This window comes from Antechinus flavipes, chromosome 2 (assembly GCF_016432865.1).
Source record: "Antechinus flavipes isolate AdamAnt ecotype Samford, QLD, Australia chromosome 2, AdamAnt_v2, whole genome shotgun sequence".
Lineage (NCBI taxonomy): Eukaryota > Metazoa > Chordata > Mammalia > Dasyuromorphia > Dasyuridae > Antechinus > Antechinus flavipes.
Genome location: NC_067399.1, coordinates 33,384,017 through 33,408,663, shown reverse-complemented (window position 1 = coordinate 33,408,663; position 24,647 = coordinate 33,384,017). Strand labels below are relative to the sequence as shown.

At 40.6% G+C, this 24,647-nt stretch overlaps 1 protein-coding gene across 2 annotated transcripts in view; it reads left to right on the top strand.

The window, feature by feature from the left end:
- Positions 1–4,670: 4,670 nt before the first annotated feature.
- The window catches only part of REEP1 (receptor accessory protein 1), a 130,265-nt gene continuing 110,288 nt past the window's right edge, over positions 4,671–24,647 (top strand). For both annotated transcript variants that reach the window (XM_051974390.1, XM_051974389.1), the window contains exon 1: positions 4,671–4,951. In XM_051974390.1, coding sequence (XP_051830350.1) covers positions 4,920–4,951 — 32 coding nt within the window. In that variant the 5' untranslated portion in view covers positions 4,671–4,919. The remainder of the gene's footprint in view (positions 4,952–24,647) is intronic.

The following is a 24,647-nucleotide window of genomic DNA, read 5'->3' as shown; positions in this document are numbered from 1 at the left end:
TGGAGATGAGGAAGAGGGGTAGATTTTGGGGAACAAGTAAGTTCTATTTTGGACATGTAGAGATCGAGGTGGCTCCAGGATATTGAATCTGAAATGTGCAATAGGCAATTTGTGATGTGGACTAAAGTTTGAGGGAGAGGCAAATTGACTATGTAAACCTGGGGGGTCATTAACTTGGAGATGACAAATCCATGATAATCATTGATAAGAGATCAAATGGAGATATGTAAGAGAAGAGGGCCTCTGTCAAAGCCCTGGGGAACACCTACAGTTAGAGGGCATGATATTGATGATGATTCAGCAAAACCCTAACCTTAAAGAGTGGTTGGGCAGATGGGAGGATGACCAGGACAAGTATAAATTGCTGTCGTGGAATAAGTGGATGGAATGCTAGTTTTGGTGTCAAAAATCTCTGGATTCACACCCTAACCTCTAATCTTTTTTCTTTTCTTTTCTTTCTTTTCTTTCTTTCTTTCTTTCTTTCTTTCTTTCTTTCTTTCTTTCTTTCTTTCTTTCTTTCTTTCTTTCTTTCTTTCTTTCTTTCTTTCTTTCTTTCTTTCTTTCTTTCTTTCTTTCCTGAGGCAATTGGGGTTAAGTGACTTGCCCAGAGTCACACAGCTAGGATGTATTATTTGTCTGAAGTCAGATTTGAACTCAGTTTCTCCTGACTTCAGGGCTGGTACTCTATCCACTGCACCACTTAGCTGTCCCCCTCCCCCAATCTCTGATCTTTATTATTTCATGAGTTTGGGCAAGTCATTTAACTTTTGTGCATCCCATAGGAGTCATACCCTAAATTTGGTCAGATATTGAAGATACTACAGTTATTCATTGCATCCCAAATCATTGCCCGTCATCTTGATTTTGTCTTGCCACTCGATTTCAGTGATTCTGGAAGAGAGCATTAGGCTGAGCCTTGCTGAATTCATTTCAATCCAATTCATACACAAGTCTAGACGTCACCCATGGTGTCTCTGGTTCTATTCAAAAATGAACCCTAAACAACAGATAGTACTGATGGAGGGATTCTCCTGTACCTGAAGTTCCCTATTCTCATGACTTATTACTAAATTTTTGGAGACTTGTGTTCTGATTGTGACTCTACCACTAGCTAGCTCTAGGCACCAGGTCACTTAACCTTTAGAAGTTTTAAAGTTCCCTAAGCTTCAGATTTCTCATCTGTAAAATTTGAAGGCTGGATCAGATCAATCAATTAACAGCCATTTATTATGCATCTCCTGGGTGCCAAACACTGTATAGGTGCAGGAGATACAAATATAGTAAAGGAATAATCCCTAAGAAGGCTGATGACTTTGCAAAGCTCTGTCTCACTTAAATCTAACTCACTTGCAAGTCAAGACATCACCCTCATGATGTCATTCCTCTTTGAGGATGAAGGGCAAACAAGGATATCTAATAAGGAGTTTATTTTCTAAACAGAGACAATAAGGATAGGTGGAAAATATGCAGGATAAAGATAAGAATAATAAATAAAAATTAATTAATTATGAGTTGGAAAGGAAGGGCTTCAGATGTTGGGGATGGGGAGGGTTAGGGGAGTTTTTACAAAGAAGGCCTTGAGTCACATTTTGAAGGAAAAGGGAATTCTCTGAGGCTGAGATAAGGAGGGCATTCATTCCTGCCATGGTCAGATCTGTGCTTAAAAAAAAAATCAGTTGGGGGGCAGTTATTTAGTTTAGTGGATAGACCACCACCCTGAAGTCTGGCCTCAGACACTTAACATTTCTTAGCTGTGTAACCCCACTAGTCACTTAACCTCAATTGCCTCAGCAAAAAGAAAGAAAGAAAGCAAGAAAGAAAGAAAAGGAAGGAAGGAAGAAAGCAAGAAAGAAAGCAAGAAAGAAAAAAGAAAGAAAGAAAGAAAATCACTTTGGCATAGGAATGACTAAAATTTTGAGGCAGTTGGAATAATCTAGGTGAGAGGTGATCTGGGCTTGAACCAAGATGGTGGCTATTGTAAGAGTAGAAATATGCTGAGGTAGAAACATCAGGGTTTAGCAGCTGATTGGAAAGGTGAAATGAGAGAAAGTGGGGTGCCATTCTGAGAGACTGGAAGAATGACAGTGTCTTTGACAGAAATGGGAAATTTGGAAGAAAAAACAATGAGTTCTGCTTTGGCCATGTTGAGTTTGAGATGTTTATAGGCTGTCCGGTTTGAAATATCCAAAGGGAGATGGATATATAGGTAATGATAATAACATCTGGATTACCTACCATACTGATTTTGTAAGGACCAATGAGACAAATAAGTAAAGCTTTTGGCAAGCTTTAAAGCCGTAAATGTTAGTAGCTATTATTAAATCCCTTCCGTATTCAGCATCTTGTTGTCTGAGTGACAGATGGACTGTTTTCCTTATCTCTAAAGCAGTGTTAAAATAATACCCTCAGTTCCTTCCAGGACTGTTGTGAAGATCACAGGAGACAATACACCAAAGCTAGTGTGAAATAACAGCCAATTATTGTGATGCATATATGTGTGTATCTACACACTGATTTGCCATTTGTCTTAGTGGGGGAGTGATCCCATCAATGAAATTAAAGGTTCTTGCCTTCTTCACACATAAACACATATGCTTTATGAATATCATTTACATGTATGCAAGTACTTGTCCATCTCTATGTTCCATCTTCTCTATGAGAGGATAAGCTTCTCTAGGGGAGCGATGTTTTTGCTTTTTTGTTACATCCCTGCTCTATAATAATGCTTGTCAATTAATTGAGCCTCCTGGCTCCGTCTCATTTAGCTGAAATTAACATTGTGATCATGTAAGAATAAAAACAGAGTTTCCTGTGTTGCTTTAAAGTCTATAAAATGCTTTACAGGTGACCTCATTTGAGCCTCCAGGAAACCTTATGAGGTAGGTACGTTCTACAGGTATAATTTTTCCCTTCACAGAACAATATCTCAATTAATAGGAGAAGGACCAGAAATATCTGGAAGATCCAAGCCAACAGGACTTTTAAAAATCTGTCTGGCAAAGAAAATAGAGATAGTGGGATGAACATTTTTATCTCAAAGTAAAATTATATTTTTTGCATCAATTTTCTGGTCTAATTTTATTTTATTTTATTTATTTATTTTTTAAAATAAGTTTTTATTGATAGAACCCCTGCCAGGGTAATTTTTTTACAGCATTATCCCGTGCACTCACTTCTGTTCCGATTTTTCCCCTCCCTCCCTCCACCCCCTCCCCCAGATGGCAAGCAGTCCTTTTACATGTTGAATAGGTTACAGTATATCCTAGATACAATATATGTGTGCAGAACCGAACAGTTCTCTTGTTGCACAGGGAGAATTGGATTCAGAAGGTAGAAATAATCCGGGAAGAAAAACAAAAATGCAAGCAGTTTATATTCATTTCCCAGTGTTCTTTCTTTGGGTGTAGCTGCTTCTGTCCATCCTTTAGTCTAATTTTATTAAGCACCCACTATGTGTCAGGCAGTTAGATGGCCCAGTTACTCACCTTCCACAATTGAAATCTGGCTTCAGACACTTACTAGCTATGTAACCCTGGACAAGGCATTTAACCCTATTTGCCTCAGTTTCCTCCTCTGTAAAATGAACCGGAGAAGGAAATACTCCATTATCTCTGCCAAGAAAACTCCAAATGGGGTAGGAAACACTGAACAACAACAAATGTGTCAGTCATTGTGCTGGGCACTGGGAATTCAAAGTTAAAAAAATGGGAAAAAAAGATCCTGCCCTCAAGGAACTTATAGTCTATCAGGGAAGACAACTCATACAGGACCAGAGAGCTAGAGGGAATCACAGAAGCCTCTTAGTGGAGGGCATCTTCGTACATAGATATTAAGTGACAATATTTAGAAAGTTAAGTGCCCAAGGTCACACAGGTTGCGATTGAAGGGGGATTGAAGCCAGGTGGGCAGACTCCATTACCTTTTTGCCTGAGTGAGTACCACTCTATAAACAAAATTAATGCGATGTAATTTAATGGAAAGCACCGGGACCACCGGGGAAGGGGATAATCAGGAAAGTTACTTTGCTGGAGGTGGGGGTTCAGCTGACCACTGATCCTAAAGTTAGGGTCGGGGAGGGAGGGCATTCCAGTCTCTGGGCATATCCTGGGCTACTTGGAGGAGTTGGGAGGCTGCGACAGAGTAGTTAAGTAACTTGTCCTGTGTCACACAGCTTATTAGGATGGAAAAGGCCACTGGACTCGGAGACATTAAACTAGCTAAGTGTCTCCGGACAAGTCTCGGAACTCTCTGTGCCTCAGTTTCCCCCCTGGAAATTCAGGGGTTGGTTTCAATGACTCCTCGGTTCCATCCTTGACGCTACGCTCTCGCCCCTGCCACACAAATGTGTGTGTGTGTGTGTGTGTGTGTGTGTGTGTGTGCTGTGTGCGTGCGCGCGTGTGTGCGTGCCTGCACACATGCGGAGGGGAGGAGAGGGGAGCCGAGGGGAGGCCCGCCCTCTCCTCACACCCCTCTCCAGCCGGCGGCTGCCTCCGCCCGCACTTTGACAGCTCGTGGGTGCAGGCGGCCGGGGGCTGGCCCGGGACCCCCCGAGGTGCCAGGACGCGGACGCTGGCTGTGCGCGGCGTGCCGCCAGCGCCCCCGGCTCTCGCCCGCCCGCGCGCGCTGCCCAATCGCGGGCTCGGCCGCCGCCGCCCAGGTCCCCCGGGGGCAGGAGCCGCCGCTGCCGCCGTCCTGGGAACCTGCCGCGGCTGCGCTGACTGCGCGCCCTGCTAATGGCTGAGCCGCGGGGCCGCTCAGTGTGGCTGTAGCGGCCGGCCAGACGGAGCCAGCGACGTGCCCGGAGCCCCGGCGCCCAGAGCCAGCCGCCTCCTCCTCGCGCGCTGCGCCCAGGCCGGGCCAGGCCAGCCTTGGCCGCGGCTGCCCTCCTCGCCTCGCCTCGCCGCGCCGTGCCCCCCGCCATGGTGTCCTGGATCATCTCCAGGCTGGTGGTGTAAGTAGGCTTCCTTCCTTTCGCCTGGGGGGCAGCCCGCGTCTCGCGCGCCCTGCCCCTGCCGGGCCCCGCCGAGCCTCGGCTATTAATACCCGGCGGCGCCGCTAAATTTAGGAGGGGAGGTACAGAAAGGAGCGGGGCTGTGGGCACCTGGAGTCGGGAGAGGGCAGGAGCAAGGCGGGGCACGCGGGTGCTGCATTGGGGAAGCGGGGCAGAGGCGCACCCTGTTTCTGCGGGAAGCCCAGTTCCTTGCGGGAGCATTTCAAAGGGCTCCCTGCTGCGGGAGGAGGGCACGAGGGGGAGACCACGGGCTGGAGGAGGTGGATGGATTTTTTTCGCCCTGGGGTGGCCAGAGCCTTCCTCCTCTTTGAGGGCTGCTGCCCACCCCCACCCCCCTTCCCTTCCCGGGTCTTTGTTTTCCCGGGCTGGGCTTTTTGTTTGTCGGTTTTGTTGCGGATGGCGGGGGTCGAGGGGGGGGGGAGTAGGGCCTGGGCAGCAATTCAGTCCGTCCACCTTCTTTAAGAGAAATATCCGGCCGGGTTTGTCCAGTGCCAGCCAACAAGCTTTGTCGAGAGAAATTGACAGACGGGGGCTGGAAACTGACTAGGGGGCGCTGCCTTGAGGGGTCCGCCCGGAGACTGGGTGGGGGAGACGGCGGCGGAGGCGGGGCTCTCCTTGGGTGGTGGATTTTTTTTTTTCTCCCCTGTTGTTGTCTGGTAATTTATTTATTTTTTTAATGACCTCCTTTATGTCTCGCAAAACGACAGATCGCGGTTTCCCCTCTGTCTGCATCCTAATGACCCCCTCGCCTTGTGGGGCAATGCCGAGGGAGGGCTCCCTGTTGGAAGCGCCCTGGCGGGGACGGGAGCTGGGTGGGGTGGAGGGGAGACGCGGCTACTTTGCGGTCTGCAGGAATGTGTCGGACGGGAGCGCCTTCCCCAGTGACAGGAAGACAATGACAATTGGGATCCACAGGGCGCTGTGGCTTGAGAGGATGATGATGGGGAAGAGGAGGGGGGGAACCTGTGGGAATACTCCAAAGGGTGTGTTCCCTGTCTTTCTCCCCACCCGGAGCTTCAGAGGCGGATGGGGGGCCAGGTCACTTCTCAGAGGCAGCTCTGAGTCTCCCATGACTTATTGTCTCTTTGGATGCGTCTGGATGTGACATTTTCATCTTGTACATCTCTTGTCTGCATCCATTTCGCCCTCCTGCACAGTAGCAGCCCTGATCTTCGATCTGCCTTTTGGAATGGAAGAAGTCAGCTCTGAGAAGGCCTCGGGGCTTTCCTTTGTCTGAGGGAAATGTACCGTGGGCTCTCTGATACAATATCCTTCCCTGGTTCTTCCAGCCTACTGCCAAGACTCTCACTCTATCCTAATGGATCTTCCTTGCTTTCCCCTTTCTTCTCTCTGGAGATACACAAAAGAGAAGCTCCTCCGATTCTGGGTCTGGAAGAGCTGGCCACCACTGCTTAGCATCTGCCATTTTTCTAGGCTTTCCAGACCAAGATGGGTTGGTCTCTTTCCCTTTCGGCCCCCAAGTCATTTGATCTGGGCCCATCTGCAGCTGTTGCTGACTGCCGTTAGGTTTGTGTGTTATTCCAGGAGGCATGTTAAATATTTAGACCATTTCATATGGACTGGAGAGCTGGGCATGAATAATACAGGGCGGCAGAGCTCCGGGCCACTGGAAGGGTCTGATTCAGTTTCTGGTTCTCTGGGGCATCCTTTCCCCACCACGAGTGCTTCTCTGATCTTATCTGCCAGGAGGGTCATGAGGATAAGGATGCCCTGGAATGGAGAGGGGGCATTTGATCTCTGAAGTATTTTGGCCTTAGTGGGAGGGAGGGGCTGTGGTCACATTCCCAGCCTGCTCATATCCTGACCTCCTCCAGAGGACAAGCTGGAAAAGGTGGAGAAATGACAGAATCACAGAATTTTAGAAGGGGGAAGGACATCATCACTCACTGATCTAGTCATTCCGCTTTGCCATCATTCTGGGTTTTTTTTCCCTGACCTTAAGGATCAAGGTATTCATTGCTCCATATTTTTCCTTCTTGGACCTAATAGAACAAATTTAATCCTTCTTAAGGGTGACAATCTTTCAGATATTTAAACACAGCTCCTCTCATGTGCTCCTGGAGTAGAGGATAAACATGTTGTTGTTCAGTTGTGTCCAACTCTTTGTGACCCCGTTTGGAGTTTTTTCTGCAGAGACACTGGAGTAGTTTGCCATTTCCTTCTTCTGCTCATTTGAGAGATGAGTCAGAGTTAAGTGACTTGCCCAAATTTGAACTCAGTGCTTCCTGACTCTATTTTGATTCCCTAACCTACAAGTCTTCTCATGTGACAAGGATTCAGAGGAAGCTAGGGCACAGAGAAGGGCAGATCCTGGTAGTTATGTGACCTTGGCGAGTCATTTAACCAGTGTGCCTCTGTTTCCTCAGTTGGTATGGAGATAGCAATAATATCCTTCTCCTAGGGTCATGGTGAGAATCAAATGAGAAAACATTATTAAAAGTGCTTGGCACAGTGCCTGGATAATGAGTGATTAATAAATATACACATATTTTCTTCGCCATCTTGCCCTACTCTAGTTTATCAATGCCTTTCTTAAATTGTGTTGCCCAGAACTGGCCACAATGTTCTGGGTATTGACCGGCCTCAGGGCTCTCACCTCCAAGTTCTGGGTATTGTCTGGCTGTAGTGCTCTCACTTCCAAGTTCAAGAAAGTTTTTATGCCTCTCACTGCAGCCCCAGTTAGCCTTTTCAGTTGCCTCATCACAATGCTTCTTCTTGATGACCTCTAATAATAATAATTCACACTTCTATTAATAATAATAACTTCTATTGTGCTTTTAAGGTGCTGATATCATTATCCCGGCAATAGTAGTATGAATTACCTAGCATACCTAGTACCTAATGTAATTACCATTATCTCATTTTATACATAGGTATACATAAGTAAACTGAGGTTCAGAGAGATTATCAGTTAAGAAATATCTCAAAAACTGGTGAAAATTGGTCTTAAATGTTGTTCAATCAGTCAGTCAAAAACATTTATTAAGTGCTTATTATTGTCAGATATCATGCAGAGCATTGGGGATATAAAAATAAGCAAAACACAGGCTGCAATTTCTTCCCTGCCGAGCTGCTTCCAGGAATCTGGAGAGGTCTTGGGGCGCTTTCTGTTGCTGTTCAAAATAAGATTGGACAGCAACCTGGGCTTTCATTTCATTATGGAGAATCCCTAGTAAGGAAACAACTCCTTCTTTACAACCTGATCTTTGAATTACCCAGAGTACTAAGTGATTTGACCAGTCAGGATGGATCGATCAGGTTTTGAGCTCAGCCCTCTTTTTCTTTGAGGCAGTTCTCTATCCACTATGTGTCTCGCTGCCTCTATACAAAATAGCATAATTAAATTATTCCTCGGGAGATCTATTATCACCAAAGGTGACAGTGGTTTTTCAGGATATTCATCGCAAAATCCAGTCAGCAGCAGGAGTTCTAGATGGTGAAGTTCTTCAGATATAGCTATCCCTTCCACATAGGGATTTTCCTCATCGTGGTTTTGATATTGTGGGTCAGCGTAAGAAATTAAATGGGAATTTGGGGAGGAGTTTTGCGGAAGCCACAGATGATATACAAAAGTCAGCAGATGACACAGAAAAAGTTTAGAAATTCAGGAATATGTAAAATAACTGCATAATATTGTATAACATCAATGAATGCTCTGGTACAAAGGAAGGATCAAAACATTTTTACACAGATTTTCCAGATCTCGAGGGTGCCACATCTCTAACCCTTTTGATGTAGAAAGGATAACTGTATTCCTATTTACTGCTGCCCTGAAGGATGCTATCAACAGGGAGGCAGTGAATGATAGGAGTGAAAAAAGCATTCATTTTCCAATATGAATAATACGTTGCTTTGTTTTGTTTGACTGACATTTTTTTTTTTTAACAAGGGAGATGGTCCTTGGGAAATGACATTGATTTTTTTTTATTATAGCTTTTTATATACAAAACATATGCATGGGTAATTTTTCAACACTGACCCTTGCAAAAACTTGTTTCAGTTTTTCCCCTCTTTCCCTTCACCCTCTCCCCTAGATGGCAGATAGTCCCATACGTATTAAATATGTGACATTGATTTTTAAAAGCATGAATAAAAACTTTTTTAAAAAAAGAGAGAAGAAAAGAGAATGCCTACTACAAGATCCAGGGGAAATTTTACTGTCATCCAAATAATCCATAAAGGAAAAATTAAATGGGTGAAAAATTCATACTACTCAGGTGATGATGTCAATTAACTAATAAGCATTGATTTATCACTGCTATATTCTAAGCACAGTTCTAGCCCTGGGGAATCCAAAAGAAAAAGTAAGTCAGTCCCTACCTGCAAGGAGCTTGTATTCTATCAGGAGATAGTAACATGTACTTATTTAAACATAAATACAACATATGTGCAGTTGAACATCACTGCAGAGAGAGCAGGAGCTGGGCTCAGAACAAGACTGAGTTGGTCTGCCTCAAAGAAATTGTTCCATGTTTTTAATGATGTCATGCTACTCTCTGCTATAGCACCAATATTAGGGGAGAGGTGCCATGATTTGGTGATGGTTGGATTAGTAGACCTAGACTCAAGTGATGCCTTTGTCAGATCTGGGCCCAAAACAAAGCAAAACAAAAATAAATACACAGGTTTGGCCCAGATTTAAAATCTGAACTAAAGTAGTAATTTTCTCTAAGTGTAGCTCTGACCATGTGACTTCCCTACTCAATCAACTCCAGGGACTTCCTTTTGTCTCTGTGATAAAATATAAATCCCCCTTTTAGCTTTTAAAGTTCTCTACAACTTGGCCCTGACCCATCTTTCCAGTCTCATTTGGATTTTATTCCCTCCTTTGCATTCTGCTGTCTAGCCAAATTGAGGCCAATTTCCCCTCTCTATTTCCCCCTCTCCGGGTCTTTGGCCAGCTAACTGGCAGGAATGCACTTCTTCCTTCTATCTCCCAAGGTCCTTTTCTTCCTCTAAAACCACATAGCCTTTCCTGATTTTCCCGTGCCCTTCCTCCCAAATTACCTTGTGTTTAACTACTTTGCAGTTATTGCAAATAAATGTATTTATTCTCTTTATTTTCATACTGCAAATATTTATAAATGCTTGTTAATCTCCTTTCTATTACTCCCTTAGAATAAAAAACCTTAAAAGTAGGGGTTATTCAAAGAGATACTAAAGAAAGGAAATGCTGAGTGAAATGAGCAGAACCAGGAGATCATTATATACCTCAACAACGATACTGTTTGAGGATGTATTCTGATGGAAGTGGATCTCTTCGATAAAGAGAACTAATTCAGTTTCAATTAATCAAAGATGGACAGAAGCAGCTACACCCAGAGAAAGAACACTGGGAAATGAATATAAACTGCTTGTTTTTCTTCCCGGGTTATTTCTACCTTCTGAATTCAATTCTCCCTGTGCAACAAGAAAACTGTTCGGTTCTGCACACATCTAGAATATACTGCAACCCATTCAACATGTAAAGGACTGCTTGCCATCTTGGGGAGGAGGTGGAGGGAGGGAGGGGAAAAATCGGAACAGAAGTGAATGCAAGGGGTAATGCTGTAAAAAATTACCCTGGCATGCGTTCTATCAATAAAAAGTTATTAAAAAAATAAATAAATAAAATAAAAAAATTTATAAGGTAAAAAAAAAGATAAAAAAGTAGGGGTTATTTTATTCTTTGTAATTAATTCCCAATAACTGGCAATCTGGTGTATAGTTGGTGCTTAATAAATGCTTGATGGGGCTAGATGGTGCAGTGGATAGAGCTCCAGTCTTGGAGTCAGGAGGACATGAGTTCAAATATGGCCTCAGACACTTAACACTTACTAGATGTGTGATCCTGGGCAAATCAGTTAACTCCAGTTACCTTTCAAAAAACACAAAAATAAAAAATAAATCCTTGCTGCCTAATAGAGAATATCTAATTGGAAACGTTCTCCCCCAAGCATATTAGTGACTAGTAAACCATCCAGGGCATAAATAGATGAAAAGAGAGATTAGGAGGAGAGAGGGCTTTATATTGCCAGAGGGAATGAATCAATAAAGCTGTCTCTGATCCCTAGAAAAACTCCTTGAATCTCCATTTCCTAATCTATAGAGTGAAAAGGTTGAACTAAATGACTTCAAAGGTCCCTTTAGAGGTTTAAATTTTACAATTCCCCATTTCCCTTAATAACTACCATATGACTCTATCTAAGCTGTCTCTGAAGCTATTTCTTCTATCAGTCCCTAGTATCATTTCCTCGGGAAAAGAACCCTTTTATTCCGTCCTAAATTGATCTCTAAGAGTCAAGGGGAGTTGTTTGTTTAACCATATATCTCCCCTGTCTGTTGTTCTCCTCTCTTTAGATTGCTAGCATAACTAAGAATTTTAAAAGTACATAGATTTTAAGATATAAAGGAGATTTGGGGGTTCTGGCCTTTGAGGCAAAGAAGAAGCCAGAAAAACTGATGGTGGACGCATGTCCACAGGGACAGAGAAGCAATTGGTCAATGAGATGGACAGTAAGTCCTGGCAAAATTCAAAGATGGTTAATTCAAGAGAAAATTCTTTTTTTTTAATTTTATTTTGTTTAATAATAACTTTATATTGACAAAATCCATGCCAGGGTAATTTTTTACAACATTATCCATTGCACTTGCTTCTGTTTCGATTTTTCCCCTCCCTCCCACCACCCCCTCCCCTAGATGGCAAGCAGTCCTATATATGTTAGATATGTTGCAGTATATCCTAGATACAATATATGTTTGCAGAACCTAACGGTTCCAAGAGAAAATTCTTGAAAATTTAGAAAAGAAATCGATGATCACAAAACTAGCAAAACTTTATGTCAATCAGCAAGTGTCAATTAAATGCCCGCTTTGCCTAGCATTTCAGCTAGAATGAGTCCTTCCAGGTTAACCTCACTTCTGTTTTATATATTTGGAGTTTGTCGATTGATAGGAAATATCTAATTGGAAACATTCTCCCCCAAACGTATTAGTAACTAGTAAGGGATTTATAGTTTGAGAGAACTGGGGTACTGAGGAGTCCTTGACATACTCATGGTCATACAGCCTTGAATCCAGGTCTTGCTGGCTCAGAAAACTTGGTAATGCTACCTGGATACAGATCATAGAACTCCATGAGCTTAAAAGAAACCTAAAGGCACTTGACCCAGTGGGCAGTGGAACACTATCAATCCATTGACAAAGAGGGTGGATATACAGGCTAGGTTTTAGATATTTGGTAAAGTATCTCATGTCGTTCTTGTGGAAAGGATGGACAGTCATCAGTGAAATGGTGGTGCAATCAGCTGAATTTGGAAGTAGTTAAATGGCCAGATTCAAAAAGTATTTAATGTTCCCAAGTCAACTTGGCGGCAGGTCTCCAGTGAACAGCTCCAGAGACTTCTGCTTGGCTCATTTTTAAACAATGACTTGGATGTAGGCAGAGATAGCATACTCATCAGATTAGCAGATGATACCAGCTGGAAAGAAAAGCTAACAAACTGGAACAAGGACTTGAGATCCAAAAAATCTTGATAGCCCAGGACTTTGGTCTGCATCTAATAAGTTGAAATTGAATAGGGATAAGGCTTACTTGACTTGGATTCAAGAAATGGCCTTCACAAATCCAACCAGTAAGCATTTAGTAAGCATCTAGGCAATGCTAGACAGTGTGTGCTCTGGAAACACTGGGGATGTAAAGCAAAGTAAAAAAGCAAACAAAGTGTTTACCCTCAAGGACCTTGAGGATATATATATATATATATATATATATATATATATTAGGAGAGACACCATGCTAATGATTATGTACAAGCAAGATAATTTTAGAGAGAGCAATAGTATTAAAGGACATTTTGGAGAAGAGCTACTGGCAGAAGATGAGGTTTTAGTCAGGATTTGAAGGGAGCCAAAGAAACCAGGCGATAGAGATGAAAAAGGACTGAATTCCGGGCAGGAGGGCAGCCACTGAATGGGAGATGATGTGGTCAGAGCTACACTTTAAGGAGATCAATTCGACAACACAGTAGTGGATAGATTTTAATAGATAGAGATGAGGCAGAGACACTAACTATTGCAATAGTTCAGGAGGTATGATGAGACCTCAGGTTGTCTAAAAAACCCAACAGTAGCTAAGAGAGTGAATCTGATCTTGAGCTTGGCTTTCGGGAATAAAGAGGTCTCTGTTTTCTGCCTTGATCCATGGTCAACAGAAGTATCATGTTTAGGTGTGAGCCCCACAGTTTCTGAAAGACATTCATAAATGAAGTGCATCCAATGGAGACAACCTTGGTGATAAAGGGCCTTGAGGCTATGACATGTAGGGATCAGCTGCAGGTATTGGTGAAATTTAGACTTGAAAAGTTATTTAGGTGGTGCATTGGATAGAAAACCTGATGAAGTCAGGAAGCTTCATCTTCTTGAGTTTAAATCTAGCATTAGACACTCACTAACTGTGTGATCCTGGACAAGTCACTTCATCCTGTTTCCTCAGCTGTAAAATGGGCTAAGGAAATGGTGAACTCTTCTGATATCTTTGCCAAGAAAACTCAGATGCATTCACAATGGGTCTGACATGATTGAAAGTTGACATAACAATAACAAAAACTTTGAGAAAAGAAGACTTGGGGGTTGTGATAGTTCATGATAGAAAAACATCAAGTTTTTTTTAAATAGCTGTCATATGACAAAAGGATTAGACATGTCCTTTGTGGCATTAGCTGGATGAACTAATTATAATGAGTGGAAGTTCCAATAAGATGAATTTATCTTGATATTAGAATAAATTTCCTACCAATTAGATCCGTCTCGTAGTAGAAATTTGTCTATCTGTGAAGGCAACAATTCAAACAGAGGCTGGACGATTGTTGATAAACACCAATTCAGATCCTAGGAGGACAAATCAACTGAATCATACCAGTAACTGACAAATCAGATCATACAGGATAAAAGCAAAGAAAGACAAAACAACAATAATATCTAGGACTGAGAACATCATCCCATGTCACTGCCTGCCAGTAACTTTAATGCAAGTTTTAAGTGATTCATATATGCAATTTAAGCGATTGAAATTTCTGTGATATTTACTACTTGGTCAGCTCTGAAATTATTTCAGAAATATTATTATTATTTCAGAAATAATTATTATAAATCCAATTATTCTCCTGGATCATGACATCAGCCAAGAAGCACAGGTCTCGGGATGCACAGGGCAGACTTGTGATTACTATACAGAACCCTTTGATATTTGTGGACTGGAAATAAACCCAACTGAATGCCCTTCTTTCTTGTTACCCTTTTTTTCAGAGCCCATCAAGTTCAGATGGGATTGGAATCAAGTTAACAAATCAGCAAGCTCTCATTAAGAGCTTATTATGTGGCCGGTATTATGCTAAGTGTTGAGAATATAAAGGCAAAAAAAAATTAGTTCTTGGTCTCAAGGATCTCAGTCTAATGGAGATGGCAAGTAAAGGAAATTTGGAGATAATGTCAGAGAGAAGGCAGCAGCATAAAGGGGATCAGAGTCATCATCACTAGCAATTTTTATGTGTGAGCTAAGGCAGTTCAAACAGAGAGAGGAAGTCTGGCTTGGGAGACTGTCATCTTTCCAGGCTGCTGGAGCATCGGTCACAGCTTGGAGGAGGGGAAGGGAAGGAAATGATATATAGAAGGACCACCCATTGTTGGTGATTGTATTGTAGTAGGACCCAAGGACTCTCGAAGATCTAAGTTGCAGAAAGATTGGCTGCTAGCGGGGGTCTGGCTCACAGGAACTCTGCCCCCAGACTCTCAATAGTTTAAGAAACAAGCATTTATTAAGTGCCTGCTGTGTGCTAGGCACTGTGCTATTTGCTAAGGATATAAAATCAGAAAGTAAGACAATCCCTGATTTTAAGGATCTTAAATTCTACTATAGGGATACAACATATTTTCAGATAAGTAAATATAAGCTATCTATATCGAGTGATTGGGGTAGGGGAGCATTAAAAACTGGAGTTTTTCAGCAGAGTCTTCTTAAAGCTTTAGTACTTGTATTGACACTTCAGGAGAGCCAAAGGTTCCACATTGCTAGTTCTTGGCTTGGAGAGAGATGCCCTTTCATTTTTCAGTCACAGAGAAATCAAAGGAAAAGTGACATTCCAAAATGGTGCCCCTAAATTTTCTTTCCCCAGCACAAAACTCTGATGGTCTTATCCTTGTAGAGCTGATTGAGCTAGCTCAGCAATGAGCATGGATAGAGCACAATCAATGACTTTCAGAGAGGTTAGAACTTCCTTTTGTGGATTTCCACCCCCTTTACAATGTAAGTCCTCAAGACTTCTCAAGAACAGTTCTCTGTCCTCCAGAACAGGAACTATTTTTTGCCTTTCTTTAGTTTCTCCAGTACTTAGCATGGTACTTGGCATAATTTTTTTTTAATAATAGCTTTTTTATTTTCAAAATATATGCAAATTTAGTTTTCAACAATCACTCTTGCAAAACTGTATTCTAAATTTTTCTCTCTTCCTTCCCCCATCTCCTCCCCTAGACAGAAATAATCCAATGTATGTTAAACATGTACAATTCTTCTATATATATTTCCACATTTATCCACAAGAAAAATCAGATCAAAAAGGAAAAAAAAAGGAGAAAGAAAAAAAAAAGGAAGCAAACAATAACAAAAAGGTGAAAATTCTATGTTGTGGTCCACTTTCAGTCTCCATAGTTTTCTCTGGGTGCAGATGGCGTTCTCCATCACTAGTCTATTGAATCACCTCATTGTTGAAAAGGGTTACGTCCATCAGAGCTGATCATCGCATAATCCAGTTGTTGCTGTGTACAATGTGCTCTTGGTTCTACTCACTTCACTCAGCTTCAGTTCATGTAAGTCTCTCCAGGAGTTTCTGAAATCATCCTGCTGATCATTTCTTATAGAACAATAATATTCCATTACATTCATATACTATAACTTGTTCAGTTGCCATTCTCTAACACTGATGGGCATCCACTCAGTTTCCAGTTCCTTTGTCACATAATTCTTTAATAAATGTTTATTTGTTGATGCTGGAAAGCCTTGGTATTTTTATTTTATTTTATTAAATAATATATTTTCTTGATATAATTTGTTTACATTGCCTAGATTTCTCTCTATTCTATCCTGCCCATCTTTGCCTTAGAATAAAAAATCTTTTCAAAAAATGCAGATTAACATAGAAAAATATTACATTATATTCAATTGTCTGCAATTTTATCCACAAATTTACCTCTGCTTAGGAAAGGAGGTGACTTTCTTATATTTCTTCTTTAGTACTGAATTTATTCTATATAATAAGGCAGCTAAGTAGGTAACCCAGTGATTAGAATAAGACACTTGCTAACTATGTGACTCTGGGCAAGACACTTAATCTCTGTCTTCCTCAGTTTTCTCAGCCATAAAATGGGGATAATGATATTATCTACCTACCAAGGTTGTTGTGAGTATCAAATGAGATAATGTTTATAAAAATGTCAGCATAGTGCCTAGCACATAGTAGGTACTATATAAATATTTCTTCCCTTCTTGTACCACATTCAATTTTAGCTGTTTTATGGTGGGTGTTCCTTCTATTTACATTTTGCAGTCACGGTGTGTGTTGTTTTCTGGGCTCTGTTGATGTCACTCTGTATCAGTTCATATTCTTATACAACATTCAATTTTAGCTATTTTGTGGTGGTTGTTCCTTCTATTTACATTATTACAGTCATTATGTGTGTTGTTTTCTGATCTCTGCGGATGTCACTGTATCAGTTCATATTCTTGTGCAACATTTAATTTTAGCTATTTTTGTGGTAATTGTTCCTTCTATTTACATTGTTGCAGTCGTTGTATATGTTGTTTTCTGGGCTCTGCTGATGTCACTCTGTATCAGTTCATATTCTTGTACAATATTCAATATTTTATGGTGGTTGTTCCTTCTATTTACATTTTGCAGTCACTGTGTAGGTTATTTTCTGGGCTCTGCTGATGTCACTCTGTATCATTTCATATAAGTATTAATAGTTGTAGTTCTTGTTTTTTACTACACAGCATTACTCTATCACATCTCCACAGTACCATCTTTGTTAGCTCTTCTTAATCTACGGATATCTACTTTGTCTCAGCTCTTTCTTACCACAATAGTGGTTTTATAAATATCCAATTGCACATAGAACCTTTCTTTTTGTCAATGACCTTCTTGGGATATATGTCTAGCAGGGGAACCACAAGATCAAAGTAGAGGGACATTTTAGTCACTTTGTTTTACTTGAATCATTCCAAATTGCATTCTAGCATGGTTGGACCAATTCTCAGCTTCATTTACATGAATGATTTTTCATTGTGCCTGTTTTCCCACAACCCCTCCAATGTTGACAATATCAGGCTTTTGTCCCCTTTGCTGTTTTGATTTGGATTTTTCTCATTAGGAGTGACTGAGAACATTCTTTTTCATGGTTATTAATAGTTTGCAACCCTTCTTTTTAGAACTATTTGTTCATATCATTCAATGACTTTTCTATTGGAGCAATTTGCTTTTTTATTTTAGCTGATTTCAAATAGGTGAAGGCCAGATTTGAAATAATCGAAGATGTGCATAAAGTTTTGGAGGAAGAAAGACAGTTTCTCTTATGTTCCTTTTTGGGAACACTGGAAGTCTTAGAGCATCTGTCATAAGAACAGATGATTTCCTTAGTCACCTTGAGAAGAAATTTGGCAGAGCTATTCAGGTCACGAATAGAACTCAGAAACAGGAACAGCTAAATAGCTAGAATAGAAACATAAGCTCTTGGAGAGTAGAGATTATTTCTTTTTTTGGTATTTGTATCCCTGGCATGAAGCACAGTGCCTGACCCTTAATAGGCATTTCAATACATGCCTGTTAGTTGATTGAAATTATGGAAGTACTCATGGCAAGAAATGTTCAAGTTCATTGACACTTTTTTTTGACATCAAGAGTTAATTAGAAACTTCTTTTCATTTTAACCTTTGTTAAAATGGGCCAATCCACCATCAGTTCCAATGTCTCTTTCCCACCACCTGCGTTCATGCTTTTATTAAACACCTAGACATGGTCTGCTGGTAAATGTTTAACAACCAGCTCTGAAAAAAAAATGAACACAGGACTCACTTTTAAGCTCAGATTATCACTAACATTTTCTCCATCACTTTAAGTCTAGATAGTCAAAACAACAACAAAGCAAACTCTGATTTGTAGCTTTTGCCCCATTTCTCAGGTATAAATGCTCACGATGAAAATTTAATAATGGGCTAGGTGGTTAGAGTGACTCCAACATACCCCTGCTCCCACTACTGTACTGTGTAATGGGGATAGAGAATCAAAACCAAGATGTTTTCACTCTAAAAAATCTTACATTTCAGTAGGGAAAAGAATATATACACATACAGAAAATAGAAATGTAAATAAAGGCCCATACTCATGAATCTAGTAGTCTAGGAAAGGGACATAATTTATAAACAAATAACTCTGATAAAGCACTAAATAAACCAAGTGTATAAGTATAAATACCATGCCAAAACATATGGTTGACAGTGGGTATTAGACTCATAGATTTAAAACTGGAAACGAACTCAAAAACCATTTCTTCTAGAAAAGCTAAAAAAAAAAAAGCCAAGGGGAATATTTAAAAACAAACATTTTTAAAAGTGCACAGAAAAGAATAGACAAGCAGGGCAGTTTTGAAAGTATGTACAGAAATATGTAAGTACATATTTACAGGCACACACACACACACAGAGACACACACATATATATTTCCCTTCATTTTTTTAAGTAGTATCTGATTTTCTGTGGCCCTTTTTGGGTTTTCTTGGTGAAGTTACTGGAAGGATTTGTCATTTCCTTCTCTAGCTCACTTGACAGATGAGGAAACTGAGGCAAATAGGGTAAAGTGATTTGCTCAGGGTCACACAGCTACTAAGTGACTGAGGCCAGATTTGAATTCAGGAAGATGTCTTCCTAACTCCAGACCCAACATTCTAAGCATTATGCAACTTAGCTGATACAGACACAGACACATACAACAACACACAACACAACACACATGTACATGTATACATATTAAAGCAAGCAGCATGAAAAGGAGCTCCATGTCTTCATATAATATCTTCTTTTAGCATTCTGTGATATGATACTTGAGAGTAAGTTCAGAATAACAAAAAATGTAAAAGTATCTCATTTTACAGGTGAGAACACTGAAGGTTTTCTTGCTCAAAGTCATATAAGTAATAAGCAGCAGAACGAAAATCCGAGCCTGAGCTTCCTGCCCCCATCCCCTCCCCATCCCCAGCACTTGGATTCCAAATCAGATCTATCTTTGCACCTGCAGCCTCTCGCTTGGGGCCTCTCCTGCATCTGATTTAACAATTATTTGTGGAATAAATAAATGATTTGATATAAACCTGCCTTAGTGGGTCAATTCTGTTGCATAAGACTGGGGATCTTGTGCCTGAAAGTCATCATAAACCATTAGTAGGAGACTAGATTCAATGGCTGAGTGGGTGAAACTTCCCTTTCTTGTTCCTTTAAGAAAAATCCCTAATATAACATTAGCTTCTGACAATTGGAATGGGGTGGGGCGAGCATGGAAAATCCAGATAATTAATAGTTCACACTAATTAGGGTTTTAGTGTCTCTGTGGAAAAAACATGGCTAGGAGGCCTAGGAACTGGGTTCTGGTATGTTTCCCAAGGATCATTTGAATGAAGTGAGGTTACTTAGAATGAAGAGAGGAAGCTTTAGGGGTGTGTGTGTGTGTGTGTGTGTGTGTGTGTAACCTGGTTACTGTATTTTAAGGGTGATCATTGGGAAAAGGCTTGCCTCTGAGGACAGGATGCAATTACCATAACAATGTAGGCTTTTTTTGTGAGGGGAAACAGATGCTAGCACTCAGGGCTCCTCCAAAGTAGGCTGGGTGGGCTTTCTCTGAAACTGGGGATTTCTCTCTCCTTTGAAATCTTCAAGCAAAAGTCTGATGCTCGGTTGGGCATTTTGTAGAAAAGCCATTTGCAACTCCTTTTAAGTAGAAATCTGTATGTGTGTGACTTACACTAAGTGCTTAATAAATGCTTGTCAGATTGACAATTTGGACTTGGCCTCCGAGAGCTCTTCCAATTCAGTGATAGTGCTTCGGTCCAGCTTTGCCACTTAGCCTTTGGGTGCCTGGGTAAATCACTTCCTTTCGTGGGCATCTCTTGAGCCCTCTGTAAAATGGAGGGACTAGTTTCTCTCTAGGGCCTCTCCAGCTCCTAGATTCTCTCTTACTCCACCTCCCTCCTGTTCTTCCTTCCCCTGACTGGCCCCTAAGTTGCAAGTCTATTTATAAATGGGAGGCTTCGAAAAGTATTTGCAAGAAGGTGAAAATCCCAACTCAAGTTTCCCTGCTATTCAGCTGCCCCGTTGCTTTGTCAACTAATCCTGCTTTTTTGTCTTCTCTCCGCTGTGTCTTTGAAGTTCAGAGGAAAGGTCTCACCTGCTTATTATTAGGTCATTCTGGGCTTGGTTCTGAAATGAGTTCATTTCTGCCTTTATGAGAATGAGTGTATGTTTGGGGAGCTGGAGTAGGAGGAAGGAAGCCAAGGTCTGTTTAACCACTTCAGTGTATGTCCCTGAATGTACCCTCCTAGCTAGGCCTTTTCCAAGCGGGTGATCTTGGATGATACCTGACCAGGAGTTAATTCCAGCCAAGAACCTCACTTCCATTTGGGGGAGGGGGCGAGTGATGGGCTGAGCATAATACACAGTTTTCCAAGGCTTCTTGCCATTAATGGATTTTCCTTTCTGGACCAGAAAAATACTTGGCTCATAGATTTAGGAAAAGATCTGGGAATCATCTAGTTTAATCTTCTCTTTTACAGATAAGGAAACTGAGGCCCACAAGGTTTAAGGAATGGACTGAGAAAGTTTAGAATCATGGGCCCAATAGTATATGTCCCCGTGCTCCAGATGGGCCGGAGAAGGAGAATTGTCCTGGTTACTGAGCCTAGCTTTTTGAATTGTGGGGCTGTACAATTGTGGGTTCACTTTTTCTTTGTCTGGATTATTCAGTATGAACTAGGGGTTTTCCTGGAACTCCAGACAGGAATGTAAGAAAAGCAGATAAGGCAATGTGGAAAGGGTAATGTCGCATCATACAGAATTTAGGGCACATTGATAATAAGCACCAAGAAACCAACAGTGAACCAGAAATGGGATGCATTTCCAGATGGAACTCCTAAAATATCAAATCTAGGTATTATTATTGTTTTTTAAATTAGTATTAGTATTAATAAAATAAGAAAAACTCACGCTCTTATAATGTTTTGTTTTCTTTCTAGTACTTGGTTAGGTTTTTTTTTTTTAGTGTATTGGTATACTTTGTTTTGATACAACAGACACTTAAATCTTCTCCCCCACCTCCCACTAAGAAAAAGTAACTAAAAACAGTAGTCTAGCAAGTAATAAGCAATAACATTCATCATTTTGTAACTTTTTTTTTTTTTTTTGGCTGAGGCAATTTGGGTTAAGTGACTTGCCCAGAGTTACAAAGCTAAGAAGTATTAAGTGTCTGAGAGCAGATTTGAACTCAAGTCCTCCTGACTTCAGGGCTGGTACTCTATCCACTGTGCCACCTAGCTGCCCTGATTTTATAATTGTTAACATAAAGGAAAGATAAAACCCTAACTTTCATAGTAAAGTGTTGATTTTTAAGTTGTATTTGTGGTAAATCTCTCATTTTAGATTTTTTTGGTAGTCATTATTATAGCATAGATTTTAACAGAAAATCAAAGAAGAAAAAAACACTTTACTACATTTAGTTTTCTTTTATTTCCTACTTTCCCTCCCTCCCTTCCTTCCTTCCTTCCTTCCTTCCTTTCTTTCTTCCTTCCTTCCTTCCTTCCTTCCTCCCTCCTTCCCTCCCTTTCTTCCTCCTTCCCTCCCTCTCTTCCTTCCTCCTTCCCTCGCTTGCTTCCTCCCTCCCTCCCTTGCTTCCTTCCTTCCTTCCAAAATAAAGGTAATTCAATATTTATTAAGCACATACTGTCTGTTAAGCAATATGCTGAGGAAGTAAAGACACAACTGGAAAAAGACCTTGCATTCGTTGGCTGATTATTATTAAATAATTAATAAATAAATAGAATTTTAGAGCTGAAAAAAATATTTTAGACTGAATTCCTTGTAGTAAGGCACTAATTTTTTTTTTTCTTTCCTTGAATCACCTATGCCTGATACAAAGCAGGTGCTTAAAAAGTGCTTATTGACATATATTTCACCACCTAATGGTCATTTACTACAGAATGCTAAGTGGTGTAGGGAATAGAGTGCTAGACATGCAGCCACGAAAACCTGAGTTCAAATTTTATCTCAGACACTATGTGACCTTGGTCAAATCATTTTAACTGATTTGCCTCTATTTCTTCAGCTGTAAAATTGGAATGATAATAGCACTACTTTACAGTTTAGCACAATGTCTAGCATATAGTAAATATTTAATAAATGTTGTTATCTTCTCTCAGTAATTTTTAAAAATCTCTTTTAGATCCTTTTCAGCCCTTTCCCTCCCTTCTTTTTACCTTCCATCTCTCCCTCCCTCCCTCTTCTTTTCCTTGGCACTCCAGGAAATATAGCTCTATCTTTCTTTGCTGCCTCCCTCCTCTCCTTTTCTGCCCATTTGTGAGCTATGAAGCGTAGCTAATAAATATGAATTATACTAGTAATATATTTGCATCGAGAAAAAGGAGAAGCTGTAAGCCTCAATGTGAGGAAAATATGATCGATGGGCAGTCATTACCTCCTAAAGGCCTGGGAGTGCTGAGGGCTCCCTTTAAAATCCCTAGATGACTCTTCATCCTCCCATCACTTCTGTTTTTTCCTCAATCACCAGTATTCATAAGAGTCACATTTCTTATTCTGCTGTAGCTCCCCTGTTTTAATTACTGGCATTACACAAGTATTCCTTTCCTGGTTTTCCCTGCGCCGATATAACATGTCAGCTACTAATAATTATAGTAATAAGCAGCATTTGTGTGGCACTTGAAGGTTTGCAAAACATTTCATATACATTACTTCATTGGATCCTCACGCCAATCCTGGGAAGTAGGTGCTATTATTATTCCTGTTATACAGGGGAGGAAACTAAGGCACATTGAGGTTAAGTGACTTGCCCTGCTTCACATGACTAGCAAATATCTGAGGCAGGATTTGAATTCAAGTCTTGACTCTCAAGGTCAACATATGACCCATTGTACCACTAAAGTACCTCAATACATTAATTGTAATCATTTGATAGCCGTAGAAGACGTAGGATATCGAATTTCATTTGTGTAGGTCCTAAGAAATCCTCTGGAAACTGTTTCCTTGGGAAAGTCTTTGGTAGTAGGCAGCTGGGAGCTCATGGATCTCTGGAATACTACATTAGGATTCCAGCTTTTTTGGTTTTTTGTTATTTTGGGTGTTGTTTTTCAATCATTTCAGTTGTGATTGATTTTTTATGACCCCTTTTGGGGTTTTCTTGGCAAAGAGACTGGAGGATTTTTCCATTTCCTTCTCCAGCTTATTTTATATATGAGGAACTGAGGCGAATGGGATAAAGTGACTTGCCCAATGTCATATCGCTAGTAAATATCTGAGGCTAGATTTGAACTCAGAAAGATGAGAGACCTGAGTTCAAAATCCAGGTTATTGACTAGCTATGTAATCTTAAATTATTTAACCTTAGTTTCCTCATCTGTATGATGGGGATTATATTAGAACCTATTTCCCAGGGTGGTTGTTACGATCAAATGAGATAATATTTGTAAAGTGACTTACAAATGTTACAATACTATAGAAATGCTATTATTACCCTATTATTACATCATCAAGCTATTATTATATTAGCTTGACTTCACCATTTGCCTCTTACTTATGAAGCAAATGGAGAATTCTGGTTTGAGCTATAGAAGAGCTGCTTTTTTTTATTTGTTTTTTCAAATTTAAGTATTGAATCAAAGGCCGAAGCATCCTTCTTGGTATTGTTTTCTTGCCCTCCCTACTATTTTAATCAGCACTGTTATGATTTGCAATTCTTTAGCACTTTCAAAATATATATGTTTTCCTATTTTTGGATGCTGTGGCAGGGAGGCAATTGAGGTTTTGTGGTAATAGCAGGCATGTTAAATTTTCTCAAGTGTTTTTACCCAAACAACCAGTCTGTGTGACATACCTGGGGCAGGTCTCCTTATTACTATTTGACAGATTCAACAATTTGGTTGAATGGACATTTAGCAAATACTCACAAGGTACAAGGCTTTGTGTTAAGAGCTTCAGCTACTTAGACAAAAACAAAACAGAGGCCCTGCCTTCAAGGAGCTTCTATTCAATTTGGAAGGGAAGTGGAATATAACACATCACGGAAAAGTGAAAGCTAAGTATTTACTAGTAATAGAAGAGAATCGGTTGAGTAGAAGCACTAATGATTGGGGGAATTGGGAAAGAGTCACCTCAAACATGAAATCTGGATTGTGTTTTGAAGGAAGTTGGAAATTCTAAGACATAGAGAGGACAGAGATGGGGAAACTGAGGCACAGAAAAATTAAGACTTGCTTAAGGTCACACAGTAGTGACAGAGCCTGGATTAAAATCCAGGTAATTGTATTATATTC